This window comes from Notamacropus eugenii, chromosome 3 (assembly GCF_028372415.1).
Source record: "Notamacropus eugenii isolate mMacEug1 chromosome 3, mMacEug1.pri_v2, whole genome shotgun sequence".
NCBI lineage: Eukaryota > Metazoa > Chordata > Mammalia > Diprotodontia > Macropodidae > Notamacropus > Notamacropus eugenii.
The window spans coordinates 319,088,464-319,110,872 of NC_092874.1; the positions used below are offsets into that span (position 1 = coordinate 319,088,464).

Sequence of the window (22,409 nt, forward strand, 5' to 3'; positions counted from 1 at the left end):
TCACAAAAACAGGGGATTGGGGCCGGGCTTCCACCAGACCCTTGGCACCCCACTGTGGGGAGCCTTATGGCACCCGACAGGCCAGCACAGACAGCTCCTAGATGATCTTCACCCTGGCCTACACCATCTTTCCATCTGCTATGTCTTCACACCCAATGAGTTCCACTCAGCGGGGCTGACTGTGTAGAACCTGCTGTCTGGCTGGCTGGACATCGAGGACATGGCCTTCATTCGGTACCACTTGTGCAGGACCACGGTCACCATACTGGTCCACTTGCAGCTGCTGTTGGGGTACTACCCTGGCATGTGCTTTGCAGCATCTGAAAAGCAACTATATTATTTCAACCAGGACCCAAAAGGCTGACAGCTGTTCCTTCTACTTTCAGTCTTCTTCCCCACCATCACCTGCACCATTGTTTATTACTGGTTCCAGAACAGGTAGGATTGCCACCCACTACCTAGACTCTGCCATTCCATGCCCTGCCATAGTCAGAGTGACTAGCAGAGGCCTCCTTTATCAACACAGAGTTCTAACGTATTGACAAGTTTGCCATGGGGGTACTGGGTGCTTGGGTGACTGTGACCAACACCTGGGTGATGAAGGTGACCACTTATCACATCCATGTGTCTCAGGAGCAGGACATCCACCTGACAGTGATGGAGGTGTGTTAGCATGAGCTCTCAGCAGACTCCAATCTGTCCGTACAGTTTCTTACCATCTGTGTGGCCAGCATCAATCCCTTCATCAAAGCCTTTGACATTCGGTTGAATTCTACAGAGTATGGTGAACTGTGTGACAAACTCCATGCCTCTACCTGCAATGCTGCCAATGTTGTAATCCACCAGAGCCTCAGTGACTTGCTTCTGGAAACATTTACATCCTTGATGGAAATCAACCCACCTTATTCCATTCTCAGCAACCAGGAGCTGGAGCCCTGCATTGGCTGCATGCAGGTAAGTGCCAACATTAAGCTGGTGAAGAATTGTCAGGAGTTATATGAGGGCATGTTCCAGCAGTGTTACTGCCACCACATGTGATCCTGACGTGCATGGGGAAGTGGTTCTCCAGTCACCAGGATCAGCAGCATCCAGAAACCTGGCTCTTGAGCCAAATGCCTTGCCCCACCTGCAGGGCCAAATGCTGCATCCTGGACATTTGCATCATTCATTGATCCTCCTTGAGCAGGGATGTGCTCCTGGGGTTGGCTCAGGTGGCCTTGGGTGTGGGAAGCCATGCTTGGGCTCTTGTGTCCAAGGCAAAGGCTCATTTCAATAATGCCATTCCTCTTCTTCTGTTTGGGAAACTTGGCAGGTCTTAGCATTTCCCTTCTAAGCTCTTCAGGCCTGTTCTTTCCCTTCAAACACCAGCTCTTCTCAGGAGGCTGCTTATTTCACTTGTTCTCAGAAAAAGGGAGGGAGGAGAGGCAGGACAAGGCTCTAACTTCCAGACTTGGGAAGGAAGAGATGATGTCTCCCTTCCGCCCTGCTCTTTTTCTCTCTCTACATTTCATATATAGTGAAGGATTCCAGGGCGATTGCCCATCATCGTCTGTGTGACTAGACTAGCAAAGGGCTATTTGTTTAAAAAGTAACAAGTCAGACACTGTCGCTGACAGGAACTGAGCTTTCTTTTACTGAAGCTGTTTTAAAAGTTCATTATTTATGATTTCTGCACAAGTGCATTCAGTTCTCACACACATTTTGGACTCAAAAATACCCATACACATGTACAGAAAAGGCGTGGTTTCTAGGCCTGTGCTTATCAAATTGGTATCATTTCAGTGGGAAGTTTAATTCTAGTTTCTGTTTTATTTGATCCCTCTCTGTCCCACTCCACCCTGGACCTCCCTTCCTCGTCTCTCTCTTCCGTTCTTTCCCACTCTTGTAGTGTTCCGTACCTGCTCCCCCCAGTGCTCTGGGTTGATCGCAGTGTTTAAAGTCCCTTTTCAGCACAACTGTTAGGGACAAGAGTAAAAGCACCTTAATGATCTACAATACAAAAATCCATGCCATAAAGATATTTCATTTTTTTCCTTTAAGGTATTTTAAAGGACAAGACTAGAATCATCAGATTAAAAAAAAAGCCTACAACTTTTGGACAAAAGCAATCAATTTCATTGTGTAAATACAAAGAAAATTCTTCCATTCTTTGCAAAGAATACAGTATTTCTAGCCATGTTGAATTCATTTGATTGTTAGACCTGTTTCCTAGCGTACACTGGGAAATTGAAAGAGCATCCCTTAGTATAAAAGGTATGAACACTCACTCCAATAAAGAGTAGGAATCATGTGGCAAAAAAAAAAAAAAAAAGAAAATCACAAAAACACAAAATTAAAAGGGAAATATCAACTGTTTGGCTACTAATTTGGCATTTTTAATTATGTATGATTCCATGTCTGGAGAGGGTCTCCAAAGCAGGCTATGGTATTCCTTGGCCTCTCCTTGTACAGATTCAGCCCTTAGAACAGGGGTGGGGAATCTGCCGCCTTGAGGCCACATGTGGCCTTCTAGGTCTTGAGTGCAACCTTCTGACTGAATCCAAGTTTTACAGAACAAATTCTTTTATGAAGGGGATTTGTTCTGTGAAGTTTGGATTCAGTCAGAGGGCTGCACTTGAGGGCCTAGAGGGCCACATGTGGCCTTGAGGCCCCAGGTTCCTCCCCATCTCAACCCCGCCTTAGAATAATGAAGTATCTAGAGCCACTTCAAGCTTCAAGGCCCAGGTTGAGAAGGGACAAAAAGCAAATTATCTCCTCATGATGTGGCAAAACAAGAGAAAATGAGGTTGAGAAAATGAGGTTATATGTTATTTTCAACCCATTAAATCTTGCCAGATATTTACTCTGAAGCAAAAAGTTAAATTTAAGTCTCTAGTTATGACATCTGGGAGATGGGAGTAAAGTTAAGAGTGATTTCATTGACGTACCAATTTCCTCCACTGACCCAGATCAGTAACCTTTCTGTAAAAGTCTTAAAGAATTGCCTGGGAGACTAAGAAGTTATGCAATTTGCCTATAGTTACAACTTGAGTATGTGTCTGAAGTAGTACCTGAACCCAGGTCTCTGTGATTCAGGCCAGCCCTAAATTCACCAGTGAATTGCTTCTCTGTGATTGTTCTAGTTTTCATAAAATTCTTCAAAATATAATGGTATATAATGAAAAAAATCACCAAATTCCATTAAAATTTTACATTATTAAAAATCCTACCATACTTGTAATTACAATTTTCAGAATAAAACAGTAGGGGAATATGAAATAATCTCTTACATAGTAATTTATGTAGAAACTTTTCACTTCACAAAGTTAAATCTAACATTTTGCTTATAACAGAAACCCCAAGCACAACAGATAAGTTAGTGTAAAAGTGTTTCACTAGATGCTTGTTAAAAACACACATCCACACACACACCCTCCCCTCCTACCATAGTTAAATCAAAAGAAGTCTTACCATTGATTCTGGGCAATATCCTGGTGCTCTCTGTAAAAGGTGTCTTAGGCGAGATTCACTTTTGGATGATAAAATCTATTTGAGAAAAAAGTATCAATGGAACTTAAAAAAAACAACCAACGAATAAAAAAATCACAACTTTTTTTTTCTAAATTCAACTGCTATGCTAAAAATCTTTATTCACTTTCCAAATGTAGCTGCTAAAATTAACTTTTAAACACTGTGCTATCACTAGTTAGGAAATACTCAAGAAACACAACATGCTGCAGTTTGGGAAGGTGCTTTTTAATAATCATATGGGAGAAAAACTGAGTATCATCATGAAAAACCAAAACTATAGTGTTCTATACAGTTCCATTAAACATTCTAAAACAGAAGAAAAAGAATGCCTCCAAATAGGAAATTATCTTAGGATAATCTAAATAGTACCTCTTCTTTTAAAGGAAGCTTCATGAATCAGAGTTAAAAAAAAATCAAACCAAAAAAGAAATAAAACAATAAAAGATCACCTGTCATTATAGAAAGGATGTTTCAGATTCAAAGAAACTGGTTTATTTTCAATTAAAATGGATCTGTGCTGTGATCTCATAGAAATGAGATTTCCTCAAACAAAGCAGATCATGTCTCCACACCATCCAATTTGTCCAACTCTCATCCCTCTTCTCCTGTTAGTTTGCCAAATAGGATAAAATACCCATTTTACAGAAGTGGAAACAGCCAGTGAGGGGAAGTGACTTGCCCAAGGTAACATAACTAATGTTAAAGGTGTGATTTGAACTCAGTTTTTCCTGCCTCCAAAGGCTGGAGTCTCTTTAATTTTGTTTCTCTAAGTCCTAGTTTATCTCCATTCAGTGTATGACTCTCCATTTCCTTTTGGGCGATCCTCTATTTCAATTCTGGGTAGAGTATGCCACGATTTGCAGGACACAAAACTGGAAGACTGGGGTTAAAAAGATGGGGTTTTTGTTTCAGGGAGAAACTTGGGTTAATTAAAAGAATTATGGAATATTTCAAAGTCAATCCAGCCTACATTCTTCCTCTTGTCCTATTATGGGGTCACCTCACTGTCTGTTTGGAATACCTGTCCAAAATACACATAATGATGGCCAAGTACAACAGACTGTCTATTCAAATGCTCATCATAACTTGACAACAATCATTCTTCCTCTACTTATTCTTTCTGTGCAGAGTTAAGCCAAACTCTTTAGAATAATTTATAGAGCTCATATAGGAGGCTCTGCAATGCTCCAGAGCTTTGTGCAATCTGTAAACCATCTGCAGCCAGGTATATCAGTTAGTCCTCACCATTCCTCAACCTGGATTGTGTGCACGATCTCCTCTATAACAACAGTAAACACCTATGACAAGCACACAACCCTTATTTCATGCCTCATTTGATACTGATGGTAGGAAGGGCTGGTTCTCTCTGAAATTCTTCTGACTCTAACTTCCTGTCCTTCCTTTTACCTCTCTGCTTCACCCTTCCTAGATCTCTATTTTCCTGTATCATTTTCCTTCCTTCAAAATCCTGACCCCTCAGTTACCAGTTCGACTTCCTCGCTCCATTGTTTATTACCATTTGTCCCTTTCCAAGCATCAGCCCTGAATTACTCCATCTACATTCTCCACTGCTGCTCACACGCTACATGGCAGATGAAAAGTCGCACAACAGGGCTGATAAGATCTACTAAGAGCGTGGCATCCAGTCTCAGAGCTGGGCCTTCACAGCTGCAAGCCAATCCTTTACTCTTTCCTGACAGACTCTCTAACACTCTCCACTGCAGCTACTCCAAACTTCCTCTGTTCTCAGGTCACCTACACAGTCCCATTCTGCCCTCCCTCTCAGCAAAGGACCTCACCTTGTACTTCACTAAAAAAAGAATTAGGCCCGATGTCCTGAGCTCTCTCTCCTCCTCAATTCCATATTTCAAGTCACTTCAACATTACTCTCTATTCCTTTTCCTTTGCTTCAGTCTCTAAGATGTACTCCTTCTCTTTGTCAACACCAATTTCTGACCGTGCTTTTGATTCCATCCTCTCATTTCCTCCAAGATATTACATCTTCCACTATTCTCTTTCTCCTTAATTTTCAACTTTTAAAACTGCCCATACCTTACTACCAGTAAACATACCTTAGTCTCCTACAAGCTTAAAAAAACCCTTTTGTTTGAACCTATAGTACCTTTCAAGTTATCACTCTAAGTCTCTCCTCTTCATAGTGGAACTCTTAGAAAAAGCTCTATGCAATAGTTGCCTTCACTCCTTCTCCTTTCACTTTTCAACCCCTTGCAGTTTGGCTTCCATCCCATTTTTGAAGGCTACTGATTATATCTTTACTGTAAAACTGAATGGTCTCTCCTCAGTCTTTATCCCTCTTGAACTTTAGGTAGCATTTAACATTAATTATCCCCTTCTCTTCTGAATAGTCTCTTCTCTGTATGGTTTTTTGTTATCACTCTCATTTCAAAAATGAAAAGTTCATTGCAGTAGAGTACTGTCTCTTTCTGTGTCACTTATACCTTTCAATCTCTTTTTCAAGATCATTATCAATATCCTGCCCCCATGCATGAGCGTACCACAGGACCCTGTCCAGTCCTTCTTCTCCATCAATCAACAAGTATTTGTTTAGTGTTTTACTATTTGTTAAGTACTAGAGTAGCAATGAGAATATAAAGATAAAAAGTCAAACAGTCCCTCATCTCAAGGCACTTACGTTCTATTGGGGGAGATAAGGCATAGAACAAAATAAAGAAAAAGTGATTGTGTGGGTAGGCAGCTGAAAGGATCTAGAGAAGTTCTTATATAGAAGGTGACACTTGAACTGAATCAAATAAGACTTCACTCCTGTCTCAGCTCAGCTTCTGACTCTCTGAGCTCTGCCTTCACCCTGAAACATCTCTCCAACCTTGCCATTCTCTTCTTCCACTGTGGAGTTCCCCTGAAATCTCCACTTCGAGAAAAGGGCCCAAGGTTGGCCATCTCTCTCCTTTCCCTGTTCATTTCTAATTCTCTGATGCCATCAACCCAACTGCACCCCCAACTTCTCAGCTTACTTTTATGTTTTAGCTTTACCTATTAGAACGAATGTCTACCCCCTTGAAGGTAGACGCTGTCTCTTTGCTTGTGTTTATTATTGTTGACTTAATTTGGTCAAGGATTTTTCAAGGCAGAGGTGAGGGAGGGCACTACAGACATGAGGCACAGACAGTACAAAAGTATGGAGAATAAAGATTTAGTCTTATCTATGAAAACCAATAAGAAGCTAGACTATGGTGTGTAAAAGGAAGGAAGATATAATAGGGCTAGAAAGATAGGCTGAAACAAAGTTATAAAGACTTGAAATGCTAAACAGTTTATATTGATCATAGAGGTAGTAGGGTTCTCTTGGAGTTTATCAGGTAAGGCAGTGACATGGTGAGACGTACATTTTAGGAGAACCATTCTGGCAGCAATGAGGAGGAGGGAGTGGGGAAAGACTTAAGTCAGGAAGCTCAGGAAAATGGTTATTGTAGTGGTTCCATTAACAGGTGAAAATGACCTAATAGGTCATGATTGTGAGCAGAGAGAAAGGGATGAATGTGAAAGATGTTGTAGAGGTACAAAGACTGAATATGTGGGATAAGCGAGAGTGAAGAATCGAGGTTAATAACAAGGTTGGGAAATGGGATGTTAAAAAGGATTTCTGTCCTCAACAGAAACAGGTAAACATGAAAGGGAAAAGGAAAGAAAATGAGTTGTTTTAGATATACTAAGTTTGAGATGTCTACAGTATGAAATGTTTGAAATGACAAATAAGTATTTGGAGATAAAGAACTAGAGCTCAGGAGAGAGCTTATGCTGGATATTTGATGTAGAAGTCATTTATATAAAAATAATTGAATCCATAGGAGCTGAACAGGTCAACAAGTGGAAGAGTTTATAGAGTAAAGAGAAGGGACAAAGGACAGGACCAGGTACACCAACAGTTAGGTGGCTACAGATGATGAAAGAGACTGACGAATGATCAGACAGACAAGGAGAACCAAGGGAAAGAGGTGTCATAAAACCCCATAGAGAAGAATAGTGGAGGGAGGAGAAGATGGTCAATAGGGTTGAATGCTACAGGGAGGTTGGTAAGGATGAAGACTGAGAAAAGGATGTTGTATTTGGCAATTAAAAGATCACTGGTAATTTTGAAGAGAGAAGTTTCAGTTGAGTATTATGTCAGAAGACAAACTGCAAAGGGTTTAGGAGTGAGAGGAGATAGAGGTGATAATGATAGACAGTTTTTCTAGGCATGTGGTTGAAAAAGGAAAGAGAAATAAATAAATAAATGGAAAGACAGAGGGGATGATAGGGTCTAAAGGGGGCTTTCTAAAGATGTGAACTTGGGCACATCTGTATGGAGCAGAGAAGGAAATCAGTACATAGTCTGGTGATCTGGGGATATCATTGGTTCCTACAGATTCAACTATCATATGTATGTTGTGAACTCAAAAAATTACCTATTTAGCCTTCATTTCTCTCTTAAACTTCACCAACACTACCTCTCAAGTTCCCTATTTCATAATGGCACCACCATTCTAGTTACTAAGATTTGCAAACTAGACATCTTCTTCAGCTCATCATTCTCACCCTTCATATTTCATCAGTTTCCAAGTCTTGTCAATTTTACTTTATTCAACTTCTTTCACATCAGTTTGCTTCTGTCCCCTCATACAACTACCCTAATCCATACCCTCTCATCACTTCTCACCTAGCCTATTGCAATGATCTCCTAAAGCATCCTCCTATATACAGTCTCCTCCTTGCCTATCTATCCATTGTCCACAAAGCTGCCAAACTGATATTCCTTTTGTACAGGTCTGACCATGTTGTTTCCTATTCAAGATACTTCAGAGGTTCCCTACTGCCTGTAAGATAAACTTTCCCCCTTGGCATTTAAAGCCTTCACAATTTGGCTCATTCTAGTTATCCAAGAAGATTACATAATATCTATCCCCCTCCCATATTCTACAATTTAACCAAATTGGCCTAGAGGCTGTTCCCTATATAAGACATTCCATCTTCTGCTTCAATAATTTTTTAGCCACAATGCCTGGAATACTCTCTCTCCTCACTTCTGCCTCTTTGAAACTCCACCCCCAGTTCCTTAAGTCTGAAGTCAAGTAATAACTTCTGATTTTTCAGCTGTTTAGTGTCCCCAATCCCATCTCCCCCAATTACTTTGTTCATATACTGTACAAACTTGCAGCCTCGGCTGGCAAAAACCAAGTACGGCCAGAACCAGGTTGAAATGTAATTAGATGGGCAACTAGGTGGCTCAGTGGATAAAGAATCCACCCTAGAGTCAGAAGGACCTGAGTTCAAATCTGGCTTCAGACGCTAGCTGTGTGACCATGAGCAAGTCACTTAATTCTACCTCCAAAAAAAGAAATAAAAATATAATTGGAAAATGTTTAACAAAACAAATAAAAATGCAATACAACATAGATAATCTGAATTTGTGCTTTTCTAAGTCAAAATGCATTTCGCAAGGATGTGTTTCCATTTGAGTTTGACACCACTAGTGTATAGGGAATAGCTAATCTGACTAGAAATCAGGGGACCTGTGTTCAAGACCCACCTTTGGCACATCCTGGCCAAGTCACATAACCTATCAGTGCCCTAGGCAGCTAAGACTATACATTTCAAAGAAGTCAATCGATTAGGAGTTTCACACATCAATGAAATCAGGTCCAGCCCTTGGATCTATCCCTACCTATACTGTATTTACATTTATCTGTGAATATACTATACTCCCTCTCTCCCAGAAGAAGGTAAATTCCTAGAGGGCAGGGACACTGCCAGGCATAGAGCAGGTGTTTAAAAAGCACAAGCTGATTATTTTAATATTTCTGGGAATTTTAAAAATAATTTTGACACATGCACTGAAGACACCTTGTTGGAAAGCCTCAAAGCAATGTTTTGCAGTCCTCTGAAAGTCCCGGATCTTTTTCAGAATTGCTGTCTGATCACATCTCCCCAATCTCATATTTCTGAAGTTGACTGTGTATCTAAGTATAAGACTAATTTTTATCTCTATTGAAATTGCAGACCAATGGTTTAGTCCTATCAAGATCCTTTTGGACCCTTACTCTGTTATCCACTGTGTTAGCTATTCTTCTCAGGTTTATGTCATTTGTAAATGTGATGAGGCAACTGATAAAAACGTTAAATGGCACAGGGCCAAGCACAGATATCTAAGGTACTTCACTAGAAAACTTTTGCTATGTTGAAACGGAACAAATTTGAGTCCAGTTATCTAACTCATTCAGAATTCATCTAAGTCAATTGTAGTCTAGTCTATACCTCGCCAACTACTCCACAAGACTAGTATGAGTCACTTTAACAAAAATTTTTTATGCAATCCAAGCAAATGCTATCCTAAATTGCCCCTCACCTACAAGTTTGGTAATTGTAAAAAAATAAAATAAATAGCTAAGAACTTAGTTTGATCCTTAAAGGAGCTTTCACTTCATCGTGCCCGAACACAGAATACAATACCTGCAACACCTTAATAGACTACCTTCTTTATGAGTTTCTAAGCCCTTTACTCCCACCTTACCCCTCAAAAATTTCTACCTCTTTATATTTAGCAAGTCTGATTCTTAGAAAATAGACATCACTGGGTCAGGATTCAAAGCCTTATGTAACTAAATGTCTCTACAAGTATTGCACAAGCTTACCTGTTCACAAACATCGCGGCACATTAGGTTATCCTTTGCATGATAACAACATAAGGCACCTAGGGAGAAAGAAAAAGAATTCTCATTCTTCCAAAGTATTTAGTAACTAAATAAACCCATATATATTCACAATAAATAACCCACTTTGAATCACAACACCCAAAGTAACACTTTTAAATGACAATTTTCTCAGTTCTAGAAAAATCCATAAAGACTGGCACTGTTATCAGTTCTCTCACTATCATGGTCTTCCTGTAGCTCATCAAAGTACTTCCTAAAAAATAGTAACCAGAAAAGAACACAATACAGCAGCTGTGAAGGGGGCAAAGTACCGTAGGCTTATCATCTCCTTAATTTGGACACTATAAAGTCTACTAATGCAGCCTTAGATGAATTTAATATGAAAAGAATATAAAAGTACAAAATGATGGAGACAAATGACAGGAAGGAAGTATACTTAAGAAGCAAACAAGGAAGATCATGTCCAAGTTTTTGGAAAACAGGGCTTTGAAGTGAAATTTTACTATCTAATGACTTATGTGTTTTTGTTTTGCATAAAATGCCTTTCCAAACCACATGTTACCTAATACCTCTATCTCACTTTTCTCATTAGTATATAAATAACGTATATTTCCTCCCTAAAGATATTAGACCAAATGATAAAAGAAACAACTTATCATATATCCTAAATTAACCAATACCAAAGAAACCAGACAACACAGTTGATCTGTAAAGGTCCTCTGTATCCAAAGGAGAGACTCTGTAAACATCCACCTGATTTTTGAGTCATCCTGAGAAGTTAACACACTGAGACCTTTTTAGTGATTCATCAAAAAAAATCACAAAATTTCAGAGGAAAAACAATCTCAGCAGTCAACTAGTCTAACATGAAACATCCTACGAAATGGTAATCCACAATCCCTGTGAAAATCTCAAACAGCAGTAAACAAGTTTGCCTCTGAAAATAACCCAATATACCTGTTCTGCTCTAGTTGTCAGTAAATTTTTCTTTATATTGAGCCAAAATTCATCTCCCTCAAACTTCTATCCTGTTGGTTCTAAATGTGCCCACCTGTACAAGACTAATCTCTCTTTCACATGATAGCCCTTTTAATATTTGAAAATAGCTAAGTCTCCTCTTCTCCAAGAAAAGCATCCCTATTTCCTTCAAGTATTTCTTAAAATGGCATGCTTTGCTCACCACCTTGGGCATGCTCGTATTGCTCTTAAAATGTCATACCCTAGAACTTAATATAATACTCTAGAAATGGTCTGATAGTGACTTTATAATCTACCCTCATTCTAGACACATTAACTTTTTTTATTATTAGTTCAAGGTACTTATCATCTTCCAACTCTTTTGCACAGCAAACCCAGAATCCCAGAACATGAAGAATAAAGTTGAACTACTTATAAAAGACTTTTAGCACCTCAAGAAAAATAAATCCACCAACCCATTATGTAAGTTCCAGTTAAAATATTACCTCAATTGGCAGCAGCCAAGATGGTGAAGTAGCAAAAACGAAATACACTGAGCTCTGTCCCCTTCCCCAAACTCCTCTAGGTCTAGAAAACATAGCAGACCAAAGCCTGGTTAAGAAATTCAAGAAAAGAAAAAAACCACAGAGTAATTTTTCCAGCCCAAATTAGCACAGGGAAATACATAGAGAAATCTGCAGACAATGAGAACAAGGTCTGGTCAGAAGCTAATCACAAAGAACATTCCAGAACAAACCAAGGCAAGATTGAAACAAGCATTTATTAAACATCTACCATATGCCAGGCACTGTGGCACACGTTCTCATATGATCCTCACAACAACCTTGGGAAGTAAGTACTACTATTGTTCTCATTTTAGAGTCAAAACTGGGACAGACAAAGGTTACCCAACTTGCCAGGGTCACTCAGCTAGCAAATGTCTATGGCCAAATTTGAACTCGGGTCTTCCTGACTCTAGGTCCACTGCCTTATCCACTAAGCTGCCTAGCGGCCAGATCCCAAATGCTAGGTTCCAGATTTAGTATAAAGGGGCTTAAATTTGTGTTGCTGTAAACTGGCAACTCTGTCACTCACTGCCTAATTCAGTCACAGATCTGGAGCAGACTGAGAAGTCCTGCACCTAAGAGTTGTATCCCAGGGTGAAAATCAGTCATGGGCCCTAGGCTGAGCAAGGGCTAAGTTCAGAAGAATCAGGTGTATTCCTTGGACCACAGGAATGGAACAGGGTATCCATTCCAGCTTCCAGACCACTGTAAAGTCTGGAAGGAATAATCAGAGAAGGAATCCCAGACCAAGGGGAATCCTTGAGTTGCCACTCAGAACCATTAAAGTTTTCCAGTTGCCTGATAGTCGCTGAGTCCAGTAGCAGTCTTCTGAAGCTACAACTTTGTTAAACCAACAGGTCTGTTGCTCAGACCAGGAGGGCAGCAATCAGACTTTTCCTTGGATCAGGCCACTTTGGGTTCATAAAAAGTATACAGGTCTCCAGCCTGAGACGTCCCCTGAGATCCTGAATTGCAAAACTCAATACTTCAAAAAACAGCACCAGGACCAGCCCAGACATTCCCTCCAAAAGCATGGTCTTAACATAAAGTCCAAAGTCAGGAAGTAGGCTGGAAGAATGAGCAAACAAAAAACTCACTGTAAAAAGTTGTCACAGGGACACTCAAGACAAACTCAAAAGAATAAAGTTAACTCCAACATATGTACAGACAAAGTCTCAAAGAAAAATACAGATTGAGCACACAAGAATTCCTGGAACAGATGAAGCAAAAGTTAAAAAGAAGAGTTTAAAATATTTTTGTAAATGAAATGAGAATGCTGGGGGCGAGGAGGAGAGGACATTTGGAAAGAAATGAGAACTATGGAAGAAAGAATTAGAAAGAGAATTGCCAGCTTGGCACAAGACACACAAAGCCTTGCCCAAGCAACAAATCCCTGAACATCCTCAACTGGACCAAATAGAAGCCAATGACTCCATAAAACAATAAGAGATAGTTAAAAACAAAGTCAAAGGACTGAAAAAAAATAGAAGAAAATTTAAACTATCTCACAGACATAAAACAAAACAAAACTGATGGAAAAAAGATTAAATAGAGATCACCAAAGAATCATCGGACTGCCTGAAAATCATGACTAAAAGACCACAGATACCATATTTCAAGAAGTCATAAAAGAAAAAGAAAAAAAATCTACTGATCAGCTGCTGAAAGAAACGCTTAAATGAAAACTCCCAGAAACAATGTAGCCAATAATCTAGAGCTTTCAAGTCAAAGTAAAATGCAAGCAGCCAGAAAGAAAGGTCTCAAGCACCAAGGAGCCACAGTCAGAATAACACAAGATTTACATCCACTCTAAGAAGTAGAGAGCTTGGAATACTATATTCCAGAATATGAAGGATATAGGCTTATAACCAAGAAAAAGAAAAACTGAATATAATCCTAGAGGGGAGAAAATGGACCTCTAATGAACTTGAGGACTTATTCCTGATGGAAAGATGAGCATTGCACACAAACTCTAAAGTGCAAACATAGGAGTCAAGAGAAATATGAAAAGGTAAATATGAATAAACAATCATAAGAGACTAAATAAGGATAAATTATTTACATTTTAATATAGGGAGACTATACACATCTAAACCCCTGTGAACCCTATCACCTGGATCTTATTAGACAGAAGGCCTAGGAATGGCTGTTATGTCTTGATGATTCTTAACAGAATAGAAAGGAAGAGAAAAATATACGGAGGATGGAGGGAAAGAGAGAAAGGTTAGGGAAAATTATTTCATATAATCAAGAGTGTGCAAGTAGAAGTTTATTTAAAGAGGAAGGAAAGGGTAGGGGAGCAGCTGAGATGAGAACCTCACTCTTATCTGAACTCATCAATGGAGGACAACATACACACATATATAGTAGGTACATATACTATGAAATATATTTCATTCATTAGAGAAATAGGAGAGAAAGGGGAGAAAGGAAAGGAAAATTAAAGGGAGGATAGACTGAGAGATTTGGTCCTGAGCAATCCAAACTCTAAGCATATACAAAAATGTGAAAAAGGAATTTCATTGTTCTGCTTCCACAGCACTATGGGGAGGAAACACCAGGACCTTGGGCTTTCCCTTACTCCATTTATGGATAGGGTACATCCTGTCTAAAACAGGGCTAGAGGCTGGGACATGACAACCCCTCAAAACCTGAGAGTTCAAATAAGGGGCAAAGTTCTCTTGCATCTGCACAAGCCTAACTAACAACCTTCATGCACATTAACTTACACACCCATGCACAGATTATCCTTCCATTTTCTGATAATGGGATCCAGACTGACATATGATCTGGAAGGGGAAAAATGCATGTCATGGGAGTGTCAGAAAGATTGTAACCCTGAGGAGCCTGGACCACTCCTGACTCTGAAGGGAGGTATGACCATCCTAACAGTTTTTAAACATGTTCTTGCTTCTGTACTGTGTGTACGTTCTTCACAAGCAGCACCCAAAAACCTTCCTCTGCCAACTCTGTTTCTGAGGTCTTTCCATGAGAATGGCATGTTTCTCACAAAAAATATTGCTCTTTCTGACGTGGTAAAGAATAGCAGCCTGAGGGGTACCCATCAATTGAGTAAAAGTGACAGACTACTACTGTGCTACAGTACATGATGAACAGGTTTGAGGAAACCACAGAACACTTGTGCGAACTGATACATAATAAAGATAGCAGAACCAGAACAATTTTTACAATGACAACAATATTGCAAAGATAAACAACTGTGAAAGAATTAAAAACTCTTATCAGCATAGTAACCAACCACAACTCTATAACATTCATGATGAACATGCTTTTCCATACCTCCTGACAGAGAGGTGAAGGGTTCAGAGTGCAGAATGGAGAATATTTTTGGGAGGACATGTCCACTGTGAGAATATTTTGTTTGACTATACAAATTTGAAACAGGTGAGCTATTTTTCTTCTTTCTCAAGGAGGAATGAGGTGAGGATAGAAGGTGGAATTTTACTAATTGAAAAAAATTAGTTTTCAAAAGGTATAATGACCAGAAAAAGGAAAACGAAAGGAACAAAAATTATTTCTACAAATATTTAGTGCCAGCAACAGCCTGTGTCTGCTAATCAAGACTAAGCCTAGCTAAATCTGGAAAGGTTCATTTCCAACAAATTCACTATCACAAGATAAATTATTTAGCCACAACAAATCATGAAGCAAATAAACAAAAACCACCTATCTTTCCATATTCTGTTGTCCCCTTCTGCTTCTACTGTGACACTGTCAGAGTTGTAGAAAAGGGCACAGAGCAATACAATGAATTAGTTTTCAGACCATCTATAAACAATTTTGGTACTCAGTGTAACGTCCTTGTCCAGAGACCAAGATGACAGATTTCTGGAGAAGGTAAGCCTTAGTGATCATAGCTCTATGGAAGGGACCTCAGAGACCACCTGGTCCAAATTTCTCATTCTATAGCTAGATCCTCATCATAAATAAAAGCAACAATGACATATTAGAACTATCTTACATAAGGAAATTACAGCTAAAAAGAAGCCAGCTCACAGATTCTCTTTGGAGATACAAATAAAGGAGTGATGGAATCAAAGAGTTGGAAGTGCTATCACTAGCCATCTAGTGCAACCCATATCCTAAGGAAATTCCCACTAAAGAAAGTGACATAGTTGTCTAGCCTTTACCTGAAGCCCTCCATAGAAGGGAAATCTCTACAATCTCTGGAGGTAGCCTATTTCACTTTTATGGCTCTAGCTGAATGGAAGTTATCTCAAGCCCAAATTTGTCTCCTTCCAGCTTTCACCCAACACTCCCTGTTCCGCCATCTAATTCCTCTTCAATGTGATTATTTTAAATTTCTGAATGCATCTATCATGTTTTGCCACAACCTCCACCCCAAATCTTCTCTTCTTCAGGCCAAACATCTCTTAGTTCCTTCAAATGATCTTTATACAGCATAGACTTAAGGCCCTTCACTATTCTAGTTTGCCATTTTTTCCTGTTTGCTTTCCAGTTTATTCATATACTTCATAAATTCTGGTGCCCAGAACTGAACTAAATACTCCAAAGAGTATAAGGGGCTCTTTCTGAATAGCTATTCATGGAAACTATGCCTCTTAATGCAGCACATGAGTGCATGAGGTCTTTTGACTGTCACATGTCGATCCTCCAGTCCACTAAACCATCTAGATCTCTAAAGACTATATGTATGGATAGCATGATTCTCTCATTCAATATGTGTAAAACAGAGTTAACAGATTTGTCACTGTGAGCCCAAAGGCAAGCAACAAGAAATGAGGTTGTATCCCTGATGTTCAGAAGCAGAAAGATAACTATAGCTCACAATAATAATGAGTACTATTATTATAGGAAACATTTATAGAGCACCTACGTGCCAAACACTTTACAAATATTATGTCATTTGATCTTCAGAACAACTCTGTGAGACAAATACTATTGTCATCCTTATTTTACAGATAAGGAAACCAAGGCAAAAAAAAAAAGTTAAGTGACTTGCTCATACAACTAGTAAGTGTCTGAAGCCAAATTTGAACTTGGGTCTTCCTGTCTTCAGAACCAACACGATCCACAGCATCACCAAACTAGGATGAAGAGAAAAACCTATAAAGAACTATACAAATTCCTCCAAACCAAGTCAATAGATATGATGATACTCTGATTTGTTTGAGAAAGTGATGTAGTGGTGAGGATAACAAACTATATTTGAAGTTTGTTTGGCATTGAGGAATAAAATTGGCAAATTTTTTTATAGACTACTAAGCAGCCTCACATATGTGTATGATGAATACCTTTTTCAAGAGACTCAAAGGGCACCTAAACATGGAAAACACTAATAGTGCCCCAAAATGAAACAAAGTATCTCAACAAAAGGAAGGGTGGTTATTACATGAGAATAAGTTATCTGTACATTTATAATAGCTCCAATCCGACCTATTTGAACAAGTTTTTGACTCGGAACATTAGGAAATGGATAAAGGAAAGGAATTAATTACGAACATCAATTACTGCTTACCAACTGCCACCAATAGGCAGGTAAGCTTAGGAGCTCTGGGTGTGATAGCACTGCCCCACAACACTGGTCCTACTTCCAGTTATCACCCAGGGAAGTAATTCCTGTGGAAAAGAGGTACTCCATTCTGACCAACTACCAATCAACTGCACACACAAGGCAAGCAAGCCAGCCTAGGTCAAGCAGTAAGGCACCCTGAGGAACAGGAAGGAGGCAGCATGTAACTGCGAAGTCAAACCACCACTACCTTGACCACCATCTCCACCCAAAACTGCCACGTCCCCTGTAGACACTGATGGAGATAGCCCAGAACCCTGAACCCAAGAGCCTTAGGACTAGTAATGCTTTCAGCTCACTGCCCATAGTCAGAACCCTGGGAAGCAACCCCTGTGGAGTTGAAATCTGACAACTGCACTTTCAGGGGCTACAGTCACAAGCTGAAGACCCAGAAAAGAAAATTCTTGCCACCAAAGCCCTTGGTACTGCCAAATGGTACAAAATCAGGAAATGATATGATTTTGTCAGTGAAAATACAGACTAGTCATTACCATCTGCTTTGGCCTTTCTATCTGATTTGAAGCTGAAACCTTTCCCTCCTGCTAGTGTGTGTTCGTCCTTCCTTGCCGAAGAAGACCATGCCATCAGAGAAATAATGACATAACTTGCATTTGACTTTGTTTTGAGTGAGGGAGGGCTGTGCAGGTCACCAACCTCACTTCTCCTCCAGAGACATCTGAATCCAGTGACCAGATATTCATCAGGATGACTGGAGATGACCCAGGATGAGGCAATTGGGGTTAAGTGACTTGCCCAAGGTCACACAGCTAGTGAGTGTCAAGTGTCTGAGATGAGATTTGAACTCAGATCCTCCTGACTACTGCACTGGTCTCTATCCAGTGCATCACCCAGCTGCCCCTCCCTCCTGCTAGAATGAGCTCCTGAAGTACATGACCCTCTTGCTTTTATGTTTGTATTTCCAGGCTGCAGCAGAGTGCTTTGCACATGAGTCCTTAATAAATACTTTATTCATTCATTCTTTGGGAGCTTTTTGTTCTACTGAAAGGTCCTGTCAGTTCAGGTAAAAGTTAATGAAGTACTGAATTGGAGTGATTGGGTAAGTAGGAAAAAAGCAGACAGATGTTGAGATACTGTGGAGGTAGGACAACAAAATTAATTGGCTAACTGGCTAGGTGGAGGTAGAACTGGGAGGAAACTGAGAGGGAAGATTTGACAATGATTCTAAAGTTGTAAATCTGAGTACTTGTAAGTAAAGTGTTCCCTACCGTGATTAATATTTCAAGTAAAAGTCTTCCAACCTCCTTTACTCACCTACTGAGATACTAGTATCCAGTAACATACACAATGATTCTAACACTAAATGGTCCACTTTTTTTAAAGACCCATTTTCTGCATATTTTGGAGCACCTAGCTCAATAGATGCTAAATGTTCTGATTAAAATCACATAAGAAAATGTTTCAGAAAGCAATTTGAAATTATGCAAGGAAAATAATATGCTCATACCCTTTGGTCCAAAGAGTTCAATAGTGAGACAGTTATATGAAAGAGATTATTGTCAGAACACATATTTACAAAACTGCATAAAAGCATTATTTGTGATATTAAAAATCCAGAAACAAAATATGTGCCCAATGATAGCTGAATGGCTGAACTGTGATATATGAATATCAAGGAATAGATAACATGGAAAGGAATACTGAATATGAAGAATTCAAACGTGAAATATTTATATGACATGATAAAGTATAAAGAAAGCAAAGCCAAAATAACAAAATACACGATAACTATGACAGTTTAAATAAAGATTTATGGGCAACGAAACTCTGGTCAATGTTAGAATCCTACTATCAAAGTTCAAAAAACTGCCTGCCTTTCCTTCAACATTCTGGAAACTGTTTTCAGAGAATGTACTTTTGTAGGAGAGGAGTCACCTAGGGTTTCTGTTGGGAAATATCTGTAGTGTCAAAAACAAAATGTACCAATACAAACTTTTCTAAATGGGTAAATTAAAAAAGTTACATGAGAAGTTTTCCCTCTTGTGATAATTAATATTTGGGATAGAGTTTTGCCTAAAGTAAATTTTCATGGTGAAACTGATTAGGCAATAGTCTCAAGAGCTCAGATCTGTTTTGGGGGTTATATAACCTGGCTATAACTACAGTACATAGAACTTTTGCCAAGCTTCTGGCTATTTCCAAGGGACACTGTAACTGTGTAATCTAAACAATTTCCTAGACTTTAACCCCAGTTATAATTTCTAATATGAAAGACTTCATTGTATAGAGAACTACAATTTTCTAATAGTTTAACTTCAACTGACTAGAATACTAAAAAAGAAAAAGATTGTTCGGGTTAATATAATCTTTAGGATAACTAATAAATCAAAAATCTTTTTGCTTCAATCACCTTTAAAACCATTTTTATGTTGTTTCCCTACACTTTCCTGCTTTATTAAGTATAGTATTGATTCCCTGAGGATCTTGCAAGTGTCCTATGATCACGAATCACTTCTCCAGACAGTTATTTGGGTTTTTCCCTCACAATTATATAAACTAAACTTTTTCCCCACATGAGCCTTGGTGCTCCTCTATTACAAATTTTCTGTAAATTTTAATATGTAATACCTCAAGTTCTATTCTGCACCAATTCCAAATTTATAGACAACACCCCAAGTAGAAGCAGAACAAGTCCTTGTCAGAAAGTAGACCACAGTCCTCACCAAAAAACCATGCTAGGATTCCCGCTCAGTTCAAATTCGGTATTAGGGCTACTTGACTTTAAGAATAGACGTTAAGAGTCTCCTGAAGTAGGTCAGGGGAGGAACACTGGGTGCCTGCTAGAAGCCAGACAGTGTGCTAAGTGCTGGGGATACAAAAAAGTCGCTGTCCTCAAGAGGCTCACAGTCTAATTCAACATGAATGCAACAATGTATATACAAGATATACATAGTGTTCCAAGAGTTCTATGAAAGCTGCACTAAGACTTCTGAGACACTGTACACAGGATTAACAGGAGGTAGGCACAGAAGGAAGGCACTTAGATTATTTGAGCAAAAATGGGGCAAAGCTTCTTGCATAAAGTGAAGGTTTAACTCGGATCTGGAGGAAGCCAGGGAAACCTGGAGATGGAGATGAGGGAAAGGACAGAAATTCCAAGAACTGGGGGGTGGGGGACGCTAGAAAAAAGCTCGGAGGCGGGAGATGGAGGTTCGCGTGCGAACCCCCGGCCCGCCACGGCAGGCCTAGCCCAGCATCCCAACGAGGTGACGACGACCCCACCCTCACTGCCTCGCGCTTCCCTCCGGCTCGACCCGCGCGGGCCGGGGGTCGGAGCTGCCCAGGAGCGGCCGAGGGCCCCGGGGACCCTCCGCCATACCCTAGAGGGTCCGGGCCGGGGCCCCCGCCGCCATGTTGGTAAAGTCTTGGGGAAGGGGTCTGGCTCGAAACCCCCCTCAACTTACCCGAAGTGCCAGGGACCAGCCCCACGGCGGCCTCCGCCACCGCTGCCGCCGCCAGGAGGAGGACGATAAAGCAGCGCGGGGCCGGGGCCGGGGCCGCCGCCGCCTCCTCCATGGTGCGGGCCGGGCCGGGCCAGGCTCCAACCAAGCTGCTTCGCCCCCCAGCCCAGACTGGCCGCAGCGGCCGCGGGGTGGAGGAGGAGGCCCCGCCCCCTTCCCTCGCTGGGATTGGCTGCGGGGCTCCCAGGCCCCGCCCTGCGGCCTCGCGGAGATTCCTGACAGTCCTGGCGGCTGGAACGCTTCCCGGAGACGAGGGTGGGCTGGCGGGGAGGGAGGGGGCCTGCCCTTTGTTGCTGGAGCCCGTCCTGGCACGCGCGCTCCCCTGGTCTCTCCCCGCTGCTTCTGCACGCCCAGGGGTCCGGCTCACTTCAGAGCTCGCGGGCCGGGGCACGGGAGAGACCTCTCAAACAGCCTGGAAAGAGACCGAGCCTCTGTGCTAGAGCCGCCCTTTTACACGTTTTCTTGGGCACGCGCTCCTTGAGGACAGGAACAGTATTTTGTCCTTGTGCCCCCAGCACTTAGCGCAGTGCCTGGCACGGTAAACGCCCAGCAGAGTCTTGTTGCCTGCCGGCTGACGAGGCTGGCTCTGCCAAGTTGTTTGTTGGCTCTTGCAAGACCTTAAAAATGAAGGAGATAGGCACTAGGAAAAGTGTGAAGTGGTGATTCCTGCCCTGCGCTCCTGACCCTTTGCACGAACCTGTGCCTTCTCATCCAAGTCTCCTGCACAAGACGAGCGCAGACTTTATGCCACTTCACAAAAAGTGCAGCGCTTCTGCCTTGTTCTGCAAACACAGAAGAGGTGAGGGCGGCAGTGAACTGGACTGGAGCGCATCCCACAGTGCACTTTGGATGGGGCATGGGCACTGAGGCCTTGGCATGGCATAGCAATTCCTTGGTTCCCTTGGCAGCCACGGAGGATGTGAGATGGTCAAAAGAGGAGAGATCAGAATTACTGCTAGGGAATGAGATGCGCTGCCTAGGCAAGTCCAAGCTTGGACCTCAGGCCCCTGGCTGCCTCTCCTCTTTGTGTAATGTTTTGTCTCTTAGACTATGTCTGTGAGTCCAAACGGTGATCCTGAAATAGACATTTCTAGCGTGGGAGTTCAGGAATTCCTCCTTCCCTCAGGTGGAGATGACTGACATCAGTAGGAAGTTTCTGCAATTATGTCCATCTTAGATAAGACAGCCTTGAAGGGATGTTAAACATAAGCCCTGACCTGACTTGGCTGGCCAGAACACATGAATCTGGAGGGAGTTGTTCTGACAGTACAAAGCTGAGGTGAAAATGAAATGCCTGTTCAACACCCAAAAGAAGTACTCCATGTCTGAATGTTTTAAGAATCAACCTTATGGTAATTTAGAACTCTGCCCAAAGGGCAATCAAACTGCGTCTACCCTTTGACACAGCAATACTACTATGTACCAGGTCTGTATCCCAAAGAGAGAATAAAAAAAGGGAAAGGAGCACACATGTACAAAATATTTATAGAAGCTCTTTTTGTGGTGGCAAAGAATTGGAAATTGAGGGGATGTCCATCAGTTGGAGAATGGTTGGACAGGTTGTGGTTTATAAATGTAACAGAATGCTATTATACTATAAGAAATAATGAGCAGGCAGATTTCAGAAAATCCTGGAAAGACTTGCATGAACTGATGCAAGTGACATGAGCAGAAC

The 22,409-nt window shown here is 40.9% G+C and overlaps 1 protein-coding gene and 1 pseudogene across 2 annotated transcripts in view; one reads left to right on the forward strand and one right to left on the reverse strand.

The window, feature by feature from the left end:
• RECK (reversion inducing cysteine rich protein with kazal motifs) overlaps window positions 1-21,129 on the reverse strand; it is a 73,972-nt gene extending 52,843 nt beyond the window's left edge. The window contains exons 1-3 of one of the 2 annotated variants that reach the window (XM_072596806.1): window positions 20,678-21,129; window positions 10,158-10,216; window positions 3,451-3,525 (exon numbers count right to left, since the gene is read on the reverse strand). In XM_072596806.1, the coding sequence (XP_072452907.1) occupies window positions 3,451-3,525; window positions 10,158-10,216; window positions 20,678-20,789 (246 nt within the window). In that variant the 5' untranslated portion in view covers window positions 20,790-21,129. The remainder of the gene's footprint in view (window positions 1-3,450; window positions 3,526-10,157; window positions 10,217-20,677) is intronic. The other variant, XM_072596805.1, reaches the window with a different exon arrangement.
• LOC140531122 (E3 ubiquitin-protein ligase TM129 pseudogene) lies at window positions 102-1,172 on the forward strand (annotated as a pseudogene).
• Window positions 21,130-22,409: the final 1,280 nt, after the last annotated feature.